At 37.1% G+C, this 15,126-nt stretch overlaps 1 protein-coding gene across 4 annotated transcripts in view; it reads left to right on the forward strand.

Annotated features, from left to right (window-relative positions):
• The window catches only part of PTPRM (protein tyrosine phosphatase receptor type M), a 486,857-nt gene that overhangs the window by 328,425 nt on the left and 143,306 nt on the right, over window positions 1–15,126 (forward strand). For all 4 annotated transcript variants that reach the window (XM_050915684.1, XM_050915683.1, XM_050915685.1 and 1 more), the window contains one exon: window positions 1,261–1,393. In XM_050915684.1, the coding sequence (XP_050771641.1) occupies window positions 1,261–1,393 (133 nt within the window). The remainder of the gene's footprint in view (window positions 1–1,260; window positions 1,394–15,126) is intronic.

Consider the following 15,126-nt stretch of genomic DNA (forward strand, 5'->3'; position numbering starts at 1 on the left):
TGTAGGCCAGAAGTGTAACTGTGGGCACTCAGAAGTACTCACCATCTTAGAATATCCTGGTTACAACTGAGAATAAACATGGGAAATGTTTTCATTGTACTTTTCAGAAAATATCTCTGCATGTAAATTGATCACTAATTGCTTTCTTTCCAAAAAAAGGAAGTGAAGAAACAAGTAAAATATAATTGGTGCTTTCAAAATCCTCTGTGAAACTCAGACAGTGAGATAAGAATGTAATCTTAAAATACTACACTTCACTTAGGCTTTACTCTTCCTTCTCCCTTCCCAAAAAAGCCATAGCAGGAAAGTGATCCATAAATCCCTGTGTCCACTTTGTGGCATGGTGCCTCAAATGATGAATGCTGTCACGTTTTGATTAAAAAAAAAAATGGAAGTCCATAAAAAAAATAAAATCAGTTTAGTGAATTGAATGTTGCTTCCTTAACATTTTTCATCCTGAACTCATTTAGTAGAGGAAATGGATATTTCATCAGACATGGATTTGACGTTCCATCACATTATACAGTAAACAGTACAAACGATGTTATTTTTTTTAAATGGAGAAGCTGGAAGAGCTAAGACAGTAGCTGCTGTAAGGCACTGGTTATCTCATTTAAACAGATATTAAATGTGGGTGCCAGTGGTGTGATCATCAGCTGCTTCCCACTTTGTGAATAAATTGCTTAGAAGGAGTCTTTTTGCCTACCAGATGTGACCTAGATTTAGATTTCCAAAGGCAAAAAAAAAGAAGTCTATTGTGTAAAAAACAATTGCGGGTAAAATGCATGGTAAATGAGCTTATCTCACTTTTCCAGGTGTTTAAGCTAATATGTTATGGAATTACAGCTTCATTTATGAAAAATAATTGAGGAAAATGTTCCAGCAAATCAAATTTGGATAAAGGCTTAGGATAGTTATTGTGTTGTTAGCAAGTTTCTAAATGGCAGAAAGAAAAGGGAGCCAGCACAGATAATGAAAATATAGAAATTTGTGAATCTGTGAAGAGGCTTTTATAAAAGGGTCAGGGCTGGCAGTGGTATCCCACCTGTGTTGTGGTCTTGCAAAATGTCATTGAACAATATGAAGAATTATATTCCTGTCAATGCATATGAAAGTAGGATTTTTTTTAAAAGATCAAGCATTGATATCTGTTGGCCCTGGATAAGACCAATGACATTGGTAGGTTACATGTACAAACATCGGAAGAATGACATCCTCATTCTTTTTCTCTCTCCTCTTTTCCTTTTACTGATTCCATAGGTGCTGCCACTCGAAAACCGGACCCAGAGCCTGAGAAGCAGACCGACCATACTGTTAAAATTGCTGGAGTCATTGCAGGCATCTTGCTGTTCGTCATTATATTTCTGGGGGTTGTGCTGGTAATGAAGAAAAGGTGAGCAATTAGTAGATGTTTTCTATGTACATATTCATATCACAGCATCTCCTACAGCAGTTCTCAGTTTGATATTGGCAGAAGTATCCAGCCACCTTCGTGCCCTTTGCCACAGAGTTTAGGAAGCACTGCTCCCTCCCACCCCCAAAGCTTTGTTGGGTTTTCATAAAACCACAGTATCTATTTCATCACACAGCATTTTCTATGAATTAATATTTGTGGCTTTGTTATAGAAGAAAAACAACTCGAGGTTAATGATTCCAGCACTTTATGCATTAGTACTGCATGATGGACTCTAATAATAGAACAGTGTCTCTATCCTGAAAGTGTGAGTCTCCACTCTATTCAACAGATCAGCTGAGAGTTAGATGTAGTTTCATTCTTGAATGTAAAAGAAATCCTCAGTCAAACAGAAACTAGACCTAAGGTAATTTGTGCTAAGAATGGGGTCTATGTTGTTCTGCATAAACTTCATTCCCTGAAAACAAATGAAAATGTTACAATGGTGCTGAATGTTTCCAAATGCTGGTTCAACGTGCACACACATTGAGATTGTTTTGCTTTGAATATCATTTGAAAACTGCTACAACATTAGAAGTGTAAGGCTTTTAAACCTGGTTGCCTTTCTCAACACTGTAAAAGGAAAAATAATAAAGGGAAAAATATCTCATAGCTAGGGAGGTGGCATGGATAAGAAAAAAAATCCGTGTGATGATAGAAGCTAAGTCTAGATTGGGAAAAATTCAGTAGCAAATTTAATTAAGGTTTTAGATTGTATCCGGAGCAATGTGAGCTTTACAGCAGTAGAGGTGGGGTTGGGAATGTGTGAGAGCTGTGTAAAGGGGCTGAGTCATGAATTCTCCTTCCACGTCTGCCATAGTCTTCTTATTGTCCCATAACCCCTCACCTCCTTGCCATTCACCCTGTATTTACCCCCTTTTCTTCCTTTGAGAGCAATCTTGGCCTGATTTTGCTCATCCCAACACTATGTGATTTAATTGTATGTTAACTAGTTTGGCAGGTCTGAGATAGTCCAAACCCCTGAGCTGCCTGAAATTCTTCCAGAACATGAACAGTGGAGGTGCACAGCTAAGGAGGCAGCTGCCTGACAGTGCCTCAGGGCAGGCAACAGAAGTAACTGCTTTTCACTCTCCTTGAAGACAGAAGCAGGGCCATGAGTTAGAAGGGCTCTGCGCAGAGAAAGGTGAGCTGTGGCCAGGGCTGAGGGCTAGGTCACGACAAGAGGCAGGTAAAGCAGTCAAAAGCTGCCATACAGAAGAGATTGAGACTTAAGCCCCAGGGTAAGTCTGGCTGGGGCAATGAAGTTGACCCAGTAACCAAATCTTCTCAATAAAGTACAGTGTAGCAGAGTTAAAATCTGTTCTGACTTTGCAGTACTTTTTTCTTCCCACTTCTGATTTCTTGCATCATTCATACCTTCAGTTTTAGCAGTTGAACTCCCAAACTCCTCCCTAGGGCCAGACACAGCACTTGGCATGCAGGGAGGAAGGCTTCTCGCATTGTCTGGCCAATCCTTCTTTACACAATTCCTGGCTGACATTCATCACTCTCTGTCTTCCAGTTCTGAGCCTCTCCTTAAGCGTTTGCTCCAAAGGTAGAATATATTCACCCAAGGTAGACAAGTTCTTAATCTTGAAGGGAGAGCATTGCAAAATGATCCAAATAATTTCAAAGTAAATAAGGTGTCAGGGTCTCTGGCTAAATGAATGCTATACCAGCTCTTGCTTCATTCTCTAGGGAAAAGCTCTTTGATAGTCTAATTGTTAGAGGCAGGAAGGCTCGATTCCTAAGTGTTTGCATGTTAATGCAGAAGGATACTTGATTCCTTCTGTCTGCCACAGCACAGTAATTATTATTCATAGTAATTCTGTTGTTAGAAGAAAAGTGCATTATGTGAGCTTCTTTGGGGTTTGGAATAAATCTGCTTGTGACAGAGATGAAACTATTGAAAGTACAAGTCCAGGAACTGTTACCAAATACGTATGATTTCATTGTGTAGTACAGAAAGAATGATACCAGTAACTTAAACATATCCCAGAATGATGCTGCAGCGTTTAACGAAACAAACTGTGAAATGAGTTGAAGTGAGTATTAAAAAGTAAGAATGGTTCGTCTGTGTAACAGGATGTGACTAGGCTTTAATGAGAGTTTCAGGAGCAAGGTATATTGTGTCCCAGACCTCTAAAGCAGATGCTGTAGCATAGAAGGTCTTCAATACAATTACACCCATGACTTAAGCAAAAGATGAACCGATTATTCAGTAGATTGTTATTGGTGCATTAATTCACTATGCTGCTGAGAGCCCCTATGGTTTCACCTTGATTCAGTTACTGTGTATACATTATGCATTTGAAGAAAATGTATAAATCATTCTGCAAGCTTAGTATAACTGTAGTGTTTTTTCAGTTTTATGATACTTTAGGTGCTACTTTGTGAAACAATCTTATCAAGCTAGCATGTCATTTGACTACTGCACTTGATCATTTTATTTCATTTACTTTATCAGGAGTTTTAGTGGAGTAAAGATCTGAGTGAAAAATAAAATAGCACCTTGTAATTCAGTGGCACCTTTCCCCTGAGAACCACTTTCCTCTCTGCACTATTATGTGCAGACTCTCTGGGTTACAATGCTAGATTTCATCGCACTGAGTCTACGTGCTCTGAAACTTGTCTTGCTTAGAGTTGGCTACAGCAATATCCCATTCACACTCCGCTATCCCAAGACATATCCCAAATATATACTGTCTGTTACTCATTCTTTCACAGACATGGGTCCTTGTAGACTTGATCTCCAGATCTCGTCAGTAGATTAAATTTAGTCTGTCTCTGGGGCTTCACAGTGCTTAATTAACTTAATTTCAAACCATTTCTTTCCGTTGTCAAGAGATTTGGAAAGCTGTTTTACTGTATGTGATAACCATGACTTTGTCCAACATATTCCTTTAATAGCCACCTCATTTCATCCAGCAACCATTCTTTGCTTGGTTGGTGCCAGGCACCACAGATTTTCACAGATCAACTTCTTTGACTTTTAATGCAGTAGCCAAGTAGACAAGACCAACATTCAAAGCAGAGTTTTCAGTGCAGCACAGGCATGCTTTGGATATGGTCACTATCAAAGCAGGAGGTAGAGAAGTTCTGCAAATATCAATAGTCATTAGGTATCATTATTAATTTCACTATATAGTGGTCTTCTGAAGTAGTTATATTTTAAACTGGGTCACAGAGAGATTAAGTGGCCTAACTATTCAGTCTATGGTATGGAGTCACTAGTGAGGGTAGGAACATCATGGACACTAAAACATTTTCTGTGTGGACACTCAGTCTGACTAAAGTAAAGCAGATTTGTATGCTTGTCACCTGGGTCAGGGGAAGACTGTTAGTGCTTTCCTGGTTTTCTCCCCACTTGGTTGTTTAGAGTTCTTTATCTGTTCTGTTCTATCTTTTATTTGTCCATTCAACCACATTCCTGCATAAAGATGTCATGTAATGTAGACTAGGAACCTGCAAGCTATTCCTAATACCAATATGGTCATATCAATGAGATGATTCTTCTCTGTGAAGTCAGAATAATGCCAGTAGGGTTTCCTCTTCTCAGCTGTGCTGTGAATCTCTCATGTCAGAGTTAACACAACGTCAGTGGAAACCAATACCTGTGTTTCCACAATATTGCTCCACAATAAAGTGGATTTTGAATCTGATCCTGAATATTAAGTCTTAGGCAAGGCCCTTGATCTCTGCAGTCTTTGATATACCTGCATAGGACTTTATAAAAAACAAAAAAATAAAAAATAAAAAATGCAGCAAGTAAGTTTACCCTTTGCTCAACTTAAAGTAGAGCCGTGAAAATGAGAGAACTGTTCCCACAACCTTTGGAAAAGCAATAGCAATTAAATCAAGACTTGCAAAAATCAGAACCTTACTGCTTTATTCTTTTCTCTTTCCTTTTTTTTTTCTTTTATATTCTATTTCAGCTAAGTTTAAAAAATATGCAGAAGTTGAGAAATTAGATTTATTGGTCCAAAGTTTGCTTAAAAGTATCTATGTCTTTGGGACAGCTGTTTCTTTCGGGGTTACCATCTTGCTGCTGCAGTGGGAGTGCAGTAAGGAAACAGTTATTAAAATTTAATTACATTGGCTTCTGCTTCAGTTGTAGAATGGGGTTTTTCTGATCATTGCATTTCTCCATAAAAAGGTTATTTTCTTTTGCCTATCTTTAGTTTCTGTTTTCGGCTGTCTATGCCTGAGCCTTCCAGTAGTTTCTAACATATGTAATTGTGGCATCTGTTTAACTCAGAGACGCTGGTTCTTGGCAGTGGATAAGGAAGGCTTTTGCACTTGGTGGAGCTGGGCTGGGAATGCATTGGTCCCATTCCCTGATAGCAAATCAGGCTGTTCAGTTATACACCTTTGCCAACAATTTCAAGCAGTTAGGATAGAAATTGGAGATAATAGGGCTGAAGGAAAACTCCAGTCTTCTCCCAGTGCTACCCCTGAACCTTGTTTTTCCCTCTAGGCCAGCTGCAAAAGAGAGACAATGAAAGAAATCACTGTGGTAATTACACAGTTCCAGAAGTTTTCCCTTCTAGTGGGACAATTCTCCTGCGGCCAGCTGCATTGGTTTTGATAAATTTTATAGTGAGGCCTTATTCTACAAGTGATATTTATGAAATTTATTTATGTCTTTAGTCCTGAAGGATATAAAAATGCTTTATATTATCACTATACACATAAACAGTTTATTGACGTAAAATAACCTCTCTAGTGGGAAGTGACTAAAGAGTCATGCACAGAAGAAAATTTGGCCAAGGTTGGCCAAAATCTTTGGGTCACTCTCTTTAACAGAAAAAGACTTCTCATACATAGAGAGAGAGAAAGTTTGTATACATTATGTAGGAAATAAAATTGAACTTGTCCATATTTCTTAAAAAAGCTAAATCTTTTCAATTATGAATGATGCTTTTGCATGTGGCCTGAGGACTTGCAAGTCTGAAACTTTCTGTTTCTGTAGGTTTTTAATTTATTCTTTTTACCTGGTTTTTTCAGTGTCTGGTATTCTTGAGAGTCAAAAACCACAGTGCTCTTTTTCAAGGACTTTCATATGGAAAATCTCACAACTGTAACAATATAAAAGTAACTGGAGCTTGAGACTTTTAATTTTTCTCATCTTACACAAATTTTTAATGGGACATTTACACAAATTCAAGCTCCTGGATTTTCAGCATTTTTTTCATAAGAAATAATTTATCTCTATAACATATTTGGCAGAATTCTGCATGTAAGCACCAGCAGCGCTTCACTGATTAATTGTATTTATTGTTGTTTCTCAAATTATTATACATCTTTTAGAAGTATGAGAACATTTGTACTAATTACATTAAATTTCTGTCATGGCAACATATGGCAAGGAACAGGGTGGCAGTGTCATGAGATTCTAAATGAAAGTGAGAAAATGAGTAATTCTGAAAAGAAGGGCAGAGGGAGATATAATTATGACTGAACCAGAAAACAACCCCTTGCTAATAGAGCAGGTAAGTTGATCTGCTTTGATAGGACCTGATCCTGTGCTCCTTACTGAAGGCAATGGGGTATGTGCTGGTGGAAGAAGCATATAACTGTTTCGCAGCTTTCCTCTTACTCTATTCTTAGCTATCTTTTAAAACTCAACTTTAACAGGTGTGCATTTTTGCAGGTGTGCCACGTGATTAAATATTCAGTATCTAGCCTCTTGTGTTTGAACAATACTGTTTGCATCAGAAAAATGGGAATAAAAACTGGGAAATATTTCTAACGGCATCTTCACACAAAGAAGATGAGAGAGAAAATTTGATGAAAGCCTAGTTTTCAAAGAGATGCCTGAAGCATGTAGCTAGAGGCAAGTTAACGTTAGTTATAGTCCTTTGCAAGGCCTGTTTACATGTTTCCTCTGCAGTCAAAGGACTGTGTGCATGTGCTGTAAAAATTACAAATGCCTACATGGTTCCTTTCAGTCTTTTATCTTACCAACATGTGAATGCTACTTGACATTATGCTCAGAGATGTTTTATGATCTCCAGCCTCTTTTTAATTGCAGTCAATACATGGAATTCATTTAGATTGGAACTTGCCCCTTTTGGAGAGTTGCAGTCCTGCTTGTAGTGGGCTCATAACCGAGGGAGGGAGAGATGTAAAGCAGAAGAGTATAGCTGGAGGGCTTCTGTACTTTGTGCTCATGCAGAGCATGTCTGGGTGGAGGATCTGGCTGTGCAAGAGGTAATGCAGGAAAAACTGACTGGGTCCATATTTCTCAAGATGGTGGTGCTAGGTCTCCAGCTTGTTCTTTGTGACATTCACATGGGCAGAAATAACAGGGATACAGGATCAGTTCTTATTTTTTCCTCTGCCACATGGGGTAATACCACCAAAATAATTTTAGCCAGCAAGGATAGCCTTTTTAGTTGTGTGGCAAGAAGTAATTTTTTCTTCAGAATTTAAATGGTTATTAAAAAAACTGAGATATTAAAAAAGGTGTGGCCATTGATTTTTCCCCTCTGGAAACAAGTTCCAGTCCTGTCAGTGGCAGAACTGATTTCTTTAAGTAAAGAAAGGGATATCCAGAGATTCTACAGTACTATGACAAGAAGAGAAGCTACTTAATACATGTTTTGAAATTCTGCGTTGTTAAACTTCTAACACCATGTTAGAAGTCCTATATCCTTATTCCTAATGCAGTTGAGGTGTAATCGGAGGTGTTTTATCCCTTTAATTGGGAGTGTTTGCGTGTGTAGTATATGCAGAGATAAATACACATTAAATATCTAACATTACTTAGTAGGTGTACTTTAAGGTGGTTTGATTTAACAGTTTGAAATGCATTATATATTGTATTGCTTAAAGTTTTATGGAGAATGGATATGTCATCTGTCTGTTGCAGACACGTTGCGTGATATGCCCAGATATGCATTCTTGCTACCTTTCATTTGTGTCACCAGTTCTGGTCTCAGTTTCATCTTGATTTTTCATACATTAATATTTGGCTTTTCTTTCCTTCCATTTCATCTTTTCCACCACTGCCTAATCCTTCCACCATCATGGCAGAAGAAGCTATCACTCCTACACTTATTACCTGTAAGTAAATCCTTTGTCATCAGAGACACACTTTCTGCCATGTTGTTCCATGCATAAGTAGTGAATGCTAATATTGAAAGTTCCTTTATAAAAACAAACTTTGTAAAAGTTTTACCAAGGTAAAAACAACATGGTCAATAATGTAATGAAATATTTAGCTTTATGGCAGTTTCTTATGTCTCATACTGTGCATTAGAGTCCTTTGAATATCGTTATGTAACAAATTTTCTTAATTGAAAAGTAGTAGGTATAAATATCACTACCATGTCTATGAGAAATTTTCATGCCTACGTAACTATTTTTAGAATTCATTTAGTGGTTTCTTTCTCATTTGTTCTGTTGAAAATATAGCATTGGTTAGACATGTACAAGCATTTCCATTTGTTGCTGTGTACATATTACTACTTTTTCATGAATAATGATCATGCATAAACGTCATGAGTTACCATTACTGGAGTGAATTTCAAAGGAGAGAGCACTAAAAAATGAGGGCAAGATGAAGCATAACTTTCAGTAAGTAATAACTTTTCATTTTGATACAGTCCTTAGTAATACCATTATATGATGCTCTATTTACCCAAAGCCTTTGTTTCGTTCCCTGCTGTCAGCAGGTGATGAATGAGAAGGGTTCTTCTGTGAATTTAGCAAATCCCTTTCTGAGGCTATTCACCTTTTCTCGCTTTCCAGGTACAAAGAGTACATGATAGTTTTTGGATTAGCAAAATACTAGGGGTCTTGCTTAGTCGTAAAATGAGATGCATTTAAGCTTGTTTAATCTTGTTAGCCAGCAGCAAAAATCAGCTGTCCAGTAGAAATCTGTCTTCTTTCAAGCTCAGGTTTAAAAGTCATGGAAAACTAGGAAATATTTTTATATAGTTATGGAAGATGGGGTGTTACTTGCATGAGACAGACTGTAGTACTAGTCTTCAGATGTATATGGTAGTAGCATGCTCTTGAAAGGAACACATTTCAGTAATGTTTTTGTTTAAAAACAATATTAAGTTTCTCATGTTCCTTTTTAGTTGCTCTTCAAACTTTTAAAATATTTTTTCAATTAAGATTTTGAAAAAGCGTAAAACATTCATTTATAGAATTTATGGAAAAAAGAGTAAATGTTTTCTAGCTTGAAAACTTGGTAAGCAGAACCATGCTTCAAACGAATTAAAGCAACTAAAATTTAAACCTCTTAGTTGAAATTCCTTAAGACTTCTGAATATATTGAAACTGCTCATTTACTTGGTAATTCAGATTTCATATTACATTATTTGACACTTTACATATAGTGCATTTTGTTTAAACTGTTCTTTAAAGGATTGTATTAATGTGAAGGTCAGAAAAAATTATCTCTTCCACAGATACAGTATTTCAAAATTTGTCTCTGTTCCCCAGATGAAAAGACCTATATTCATATTTTCCATGAAATAGGCCTTCAAAAAAAATTCAGTTTGGGACCATTAAAATGTTGGGTTTAAAATGTCAAAAGACTATAATATAGTAAGTCATATAGTATGTTGTTGCCATAATAAGTAAATCTATTTAAATTAATATTTTAATACGATTCATGTCTCAAGGCTAAGTCAAAAAACAAAATAGAAACAAATGAAACATTAAATGAAACACTGTTTCATTATTCAAAGAAATTGGATTTTTTTTTTTTTCTCTTTTTCCACTGACAATGGAAAATACGGGAATTGAAATGTTTCTGTTTACGAACAGGTTTTGTCCCCAGTTTTGCAATCATAGAGACTGTTTATAGTGGATGGAATAGGGCTTCTCTTGATTATTTGGAATATTCGCACAGCGGCTTCAAGAAAAGATCTGCCTTTTTGTTAGTGTGATACAAATTCAGTAAGTTTGTAGTTTGGGTACATTAACTCTTCGAAAAGAAATTGTGTGATCTTGACCTTGTATTGTTGCTCCCTGTCTGGTAAAAGAAGGAAAGTAAGAGCCCTGAAAAGAGCAGACAAGACTGGCCCCCAATAGGAGGACATATTTGGGACCAAATTCTCCACTTGTTTATGCACCACGCAATTTCACTGAAATTGGTGGAAATCTTAGATGAATGCAGAATTCGTTACAGTTTTATTTTTAGCTGAGGAAGTTGGTATGGATTATAAAATGTTCTATATTTTGAGAAACATAATTTGAAGTACTCTGCCATTGCTAATTTACCACTTCTATACTGAGTATCATATTCAAATTTACTGATTAGTCATTGTAAATGCAAGCTGTAATATCCAAGCAAGCATCTATGCACTGAAATAGTTACTATTGTCTTGTGTGCTGCTTTCCTTATGTGCTGTGGGCTCCTTTTCCCTAGTAGACTGCAGTCTCTGCCACTTCTAGATCCATCCTAAATTAAAATTAAAAAAGAAAAAATTGGCAGATGCCTAGAGCTGCTGATGAATCATCAGAGGTGGACCTACAGCTGTGCATATTTGGCAGAGAATTATTTCCATTTTATCTTGTGTTTACTAGTTAGCCAGTCAAGAGATGTTACAGAAAAGAAGTTGAGTACTGCTATTGAGAATTGTACTTCTTTTTAATGGGCATAAGTGCCTCTGCCAGCGCCTTTCCTCCCACTCTTGCTTTCCTGAGAACTGGTGCATTTTTTACCTTTCACCTCAGTCAGGCAGCAGATTTTTTTTTGTCTGGCCATAGTTAGTCCTGTATGAGTTCTTTTGTTCTCAAGATTAGAGCAAATTTAATAGTGCTCATTAACTCTGCAGCAGGTCTTTTGACTTTGCAGTCGATTCCAGGTGGGAAAAAAGAAGAACGGAGGCGGTGTCGTTAGTGACACTTGTAATGACTGGTGTTCTCAGCATGGCAGCCGGTGCTGGCATGACTGCTTTCTCCTGACACGTTTTCTGATGGGCAAAACCCCTGCGACATTGGCCAGATAAGGAAAAGTACATTAGTAGTTTATTGTGTAATTATGGTTAAATGAACTAGGCAAGCCTGTTGTTCAGGTGACAACGAGTGCCACTGTGCTGACCGACAGCCATTAACATTTATATCTGAGATTTTCATTTTGATAAAGATTCTGCCCTTGGAGATCATTAGTCATTAGTCAGGAGCTAACATAGCTAGATTCATGCAAATTCAAGTATCAGACAAACAAAATGATTGCTTGGACCATCTGAGTTTACTTGAGACACTGGTGCCTGGTAGAGAGTTTGGGGAGTTCAATTTATGCCAAATTCTGGGACAGATAGTTGGATGATAGCTGTTATAAGTTGCTTTCAAGAAAAGGCTTCGTTACATTGCTATGAGTAGGATGTACACCCAATTAAAATACAAAGTTGTGCAGCTTTTGATGTTGTCCCTCAGTTTGAACTTGATATCAAAATGGTATGTTATATTATTGAAATTAAGTACTTATGCAACAACGGTGCTGCACAGCAGTTAGGAGCATAATGTTATTCTATTTTTGTGCCTTTTCACAAGTCATTTCAGCTTGTGAAAGGTGAAGTAGGGAAATAGAAGACAACTATTGCCCCGTATTCTTATAAAATAGTAATCATGTTGAGATCTTAATAGTATGAAATTTGATATTGTCTGTCCCACCACTAATCATCTAGTTAGGTGACTTAGGACAGAAGTGCATCACAGATACATCCTCTGTATGGAAATCTCAATCCAGAAGCCTAATACAATGTTGAAACATTACTAAAATGGACTGTATAGGACTAGAGGTCCTATTGCCTGGTACTTTGTATATGACTCAAAGAGGACAAAATTCCTCCTACAAGAAAATTAATCCTACAAACATTGAGCTTTTTCATGTAAATGTGAACAAAAACATACCCTCCTTTTCATGAGAATTTGATAGTTTGGGGCCCAGTTGAAGTACACTTTTCTTGTGTATCTGACTTGAGCTCAGGAGCCTGAGAGTCTGTTCTCAGTTTAGTTCTCTCTGTGTCTCTTGCTTCCCTAGCAGATTTTCAGTGCTGGCTTCTGGAGCTCTGTACAGAGACTTAATTTGTCGCTCATTTCCCCAATCCCATTGCGATTGACCTAGTACTTATGGCAGAAAGCACAAGGTTAGCAGATTTGCAAAATGACCTGAATAATCAGAGTCACAAAATTTCCAAAAAATGGTGTCAAAACTCTTAACAGTGATTTCTGGATAATTCCAGGAAACATGCAGTCATCACGTTTAAAACTTCTGTAGTAATTTGAAAATAGTGAGAGAGGTTAGAAACAGTCCTGTATTCTCAACTGCAGCTGCCCCTGGAACTAGAATAAGTTCATCAGTTTGCGTCTTGCAGATGGAGGAGAGCACTGAACAGAAAAACATGAATGTGTTTGAACTGTTTGATGTATTTGACCCGTTAGACTACGCCTGTGATCTCTTCTGAGTCTTTAAATATGCATGGTTACATAGACTTGTATCATAGAATCATGTAACTCAAAATAAACGTGGATTTCTGTAATTGTCTTGTAAGCTAGAGTTAAATGATTTGGGGATGTCCCAGGAGTTTTGTTGCATCTGGCAAAGTCTAGAATGCCAACATATTGAAATCTTTGGATAATATACAGTGCCCAAAATAGCAAGGAGGGTGTTTTACTAAATCACCATCGCTGAAAAATACATTTGTGGGCTATGTGCCATATGCTTTGAGTAGAGAAGTACGATATCTAGCTTTCATGCGGAGATACTAAGCAATCTCAGAATTAGAATTTTATTTTTAATTAAAATACACCACATCATTTTTAAAGATCTATGTGAAGTCATTATTTCTTATATTGGTTCCTTGTATCTTCTGATTCTTTTGGATCTGATTGTATTGCTTTATAGCCAAGGCTTACATTCCCATTTCTCTGTAGAAAAAATTGTAAATAATCCTTAACACTCAGACCACCAGTGAGTAAATCCTTTTTTTTTTTTTTTTTATTTTATTAGCTCTTTCTAAAGCATGTGAGCCCCCCAGGGCAGTGATCTGACTATATGAAATAGCTTTCTTGAGGTGCAACAGAGATCAGATCATTCATGTGGAGGGATAGATAGCTCTGCTTTAGTTCATCTTTTCTGGGCATGTTTAGATATTCACTCCAAGTTACTTTTCCAATACCTGCACACAGGAAACTCATAGTCATTTCTGAAGTTACCCAGACTTTTCAAAACCACATAGCCCAGATGTGTTGAGTGAGAAACCATAATCTGTAATGTGCTGCGAGTTTGGGTTTTTCAAAATGAATGGGTACTACAGAGAGAGTGAGGTGAAGTATCAGAAGTGATTGATTGCTATGCTGGTCACACAATCACGCTCAGTTACTGTCCTTACTCCCTCAGTGTCAAGCAGTAAATTTGCAGATGAGCTGGGGTTTGGAGATTTTTCTGTCCTTAAAGGGGCAGTTTCAGTTTACACTGCTTGTTTTGTGACGGTACCAGACATTTAGTGTGGGAACCAATGTAACTGTAGGAAAAATAAATGCTTATGCAGTCTAGAGACGTCTTGGTTCTTTCCACGTTAATAAAAGCTTTGCCTTGCTTTTCTAAACTAATATACAGGGATTTGAATTGAATACTGAGATTGCTTTTAGAAGTTGTGGATTCCATATACTCGTGTAGGATAAGCCTGAAAGCCTATCTTTATTATATGTAGCACTGAGACATAATACATACATTTGGGAGGGGAAGAGAGGATAGGGACAGGTATGTGTATTAAAGAAGTTACCTTTGTATTTGAGCATTTGTATTGCTGTCCCATCTTGTTCAGTTAATGTTACCAGTTTACCAGGGTGGACTGTATTCTCTATAAAACTGTGGATTGAATTAATTCCTCAATTGGCCTGTTGACGTTGTTTGTAGCTTCCTAAAAAATTTGGTTCCCAAATCAGTCATGCTTACTGTCAACAGCAGTCATTCTAGGCACTGAGATTTTGCCATTATCTACCGTCACTGTTGAATTAGACTTTCAAAGAGGGTGTAAGGTGAATCGTTTTCATTCACTTTGTTTAAGACTTCTCCCTCAGGAAAAAGGTGCTATTCGTGCATTTTTTACACTGAAATTGCATTTCTGTATACATAGATAGCTCAAAAATGACTTCAGATTCTTTCATTTTAAATATCCAAATAGAAAGGAGAGTTTTTCCTTATTTTAGTATTAGTATTTACCGTACAAGAGGGGTAATGGCATTGGAAACTTACTTTCTCTAAACCCCAAAACTGCCATTAAACTTTGTGTGACTGTAAATGTGTTAACAGTAAGGAAGCTATACTGCATATTAAGACCAAAACTCACCTCATAATTTATGTTGCTAAAGGCCTGTATTTTTTCTAAAAGATTGAACTGTTAGTTTTCAAAATGGCTTAATGAAATATTATCTGATTGACAGATGTCTGCAAAAGGTGGGACTACAAGGAATAAGGTGAATGTTGCATTGTATCTCTCCTGGACACAAGGAGGACAAGTAGCAGAAAAATGCTTAAAGAGAAATGGGTGAAATCATGTGGTGAATCTAGCCTAAGATTTCTTTGCTCCAGTAAACTACAGGCTTAATCACTTCTGTGATACAGATAAGAACAACTGTAACAAGATGTTCGTGTTTGTTGAGTGATGTCAGGGCACTGAGGTGTTGTAGTCAGTAGTATTGCAATA

This window comes from Gymnogyps californianus, chromosome 2 (assembly GCF_018139145.2).
Source record: "Gymnogyps californianus isolate 813 chromosome 2, ASM1813914v2, whole genome shotgun sequence".
Lineage (NCBI taxonomy): Eukaryota > Metazoa > Chordata > Aves > Accipitriformes > Cathartidae > Gymnogyps > Gymnogyps californianus.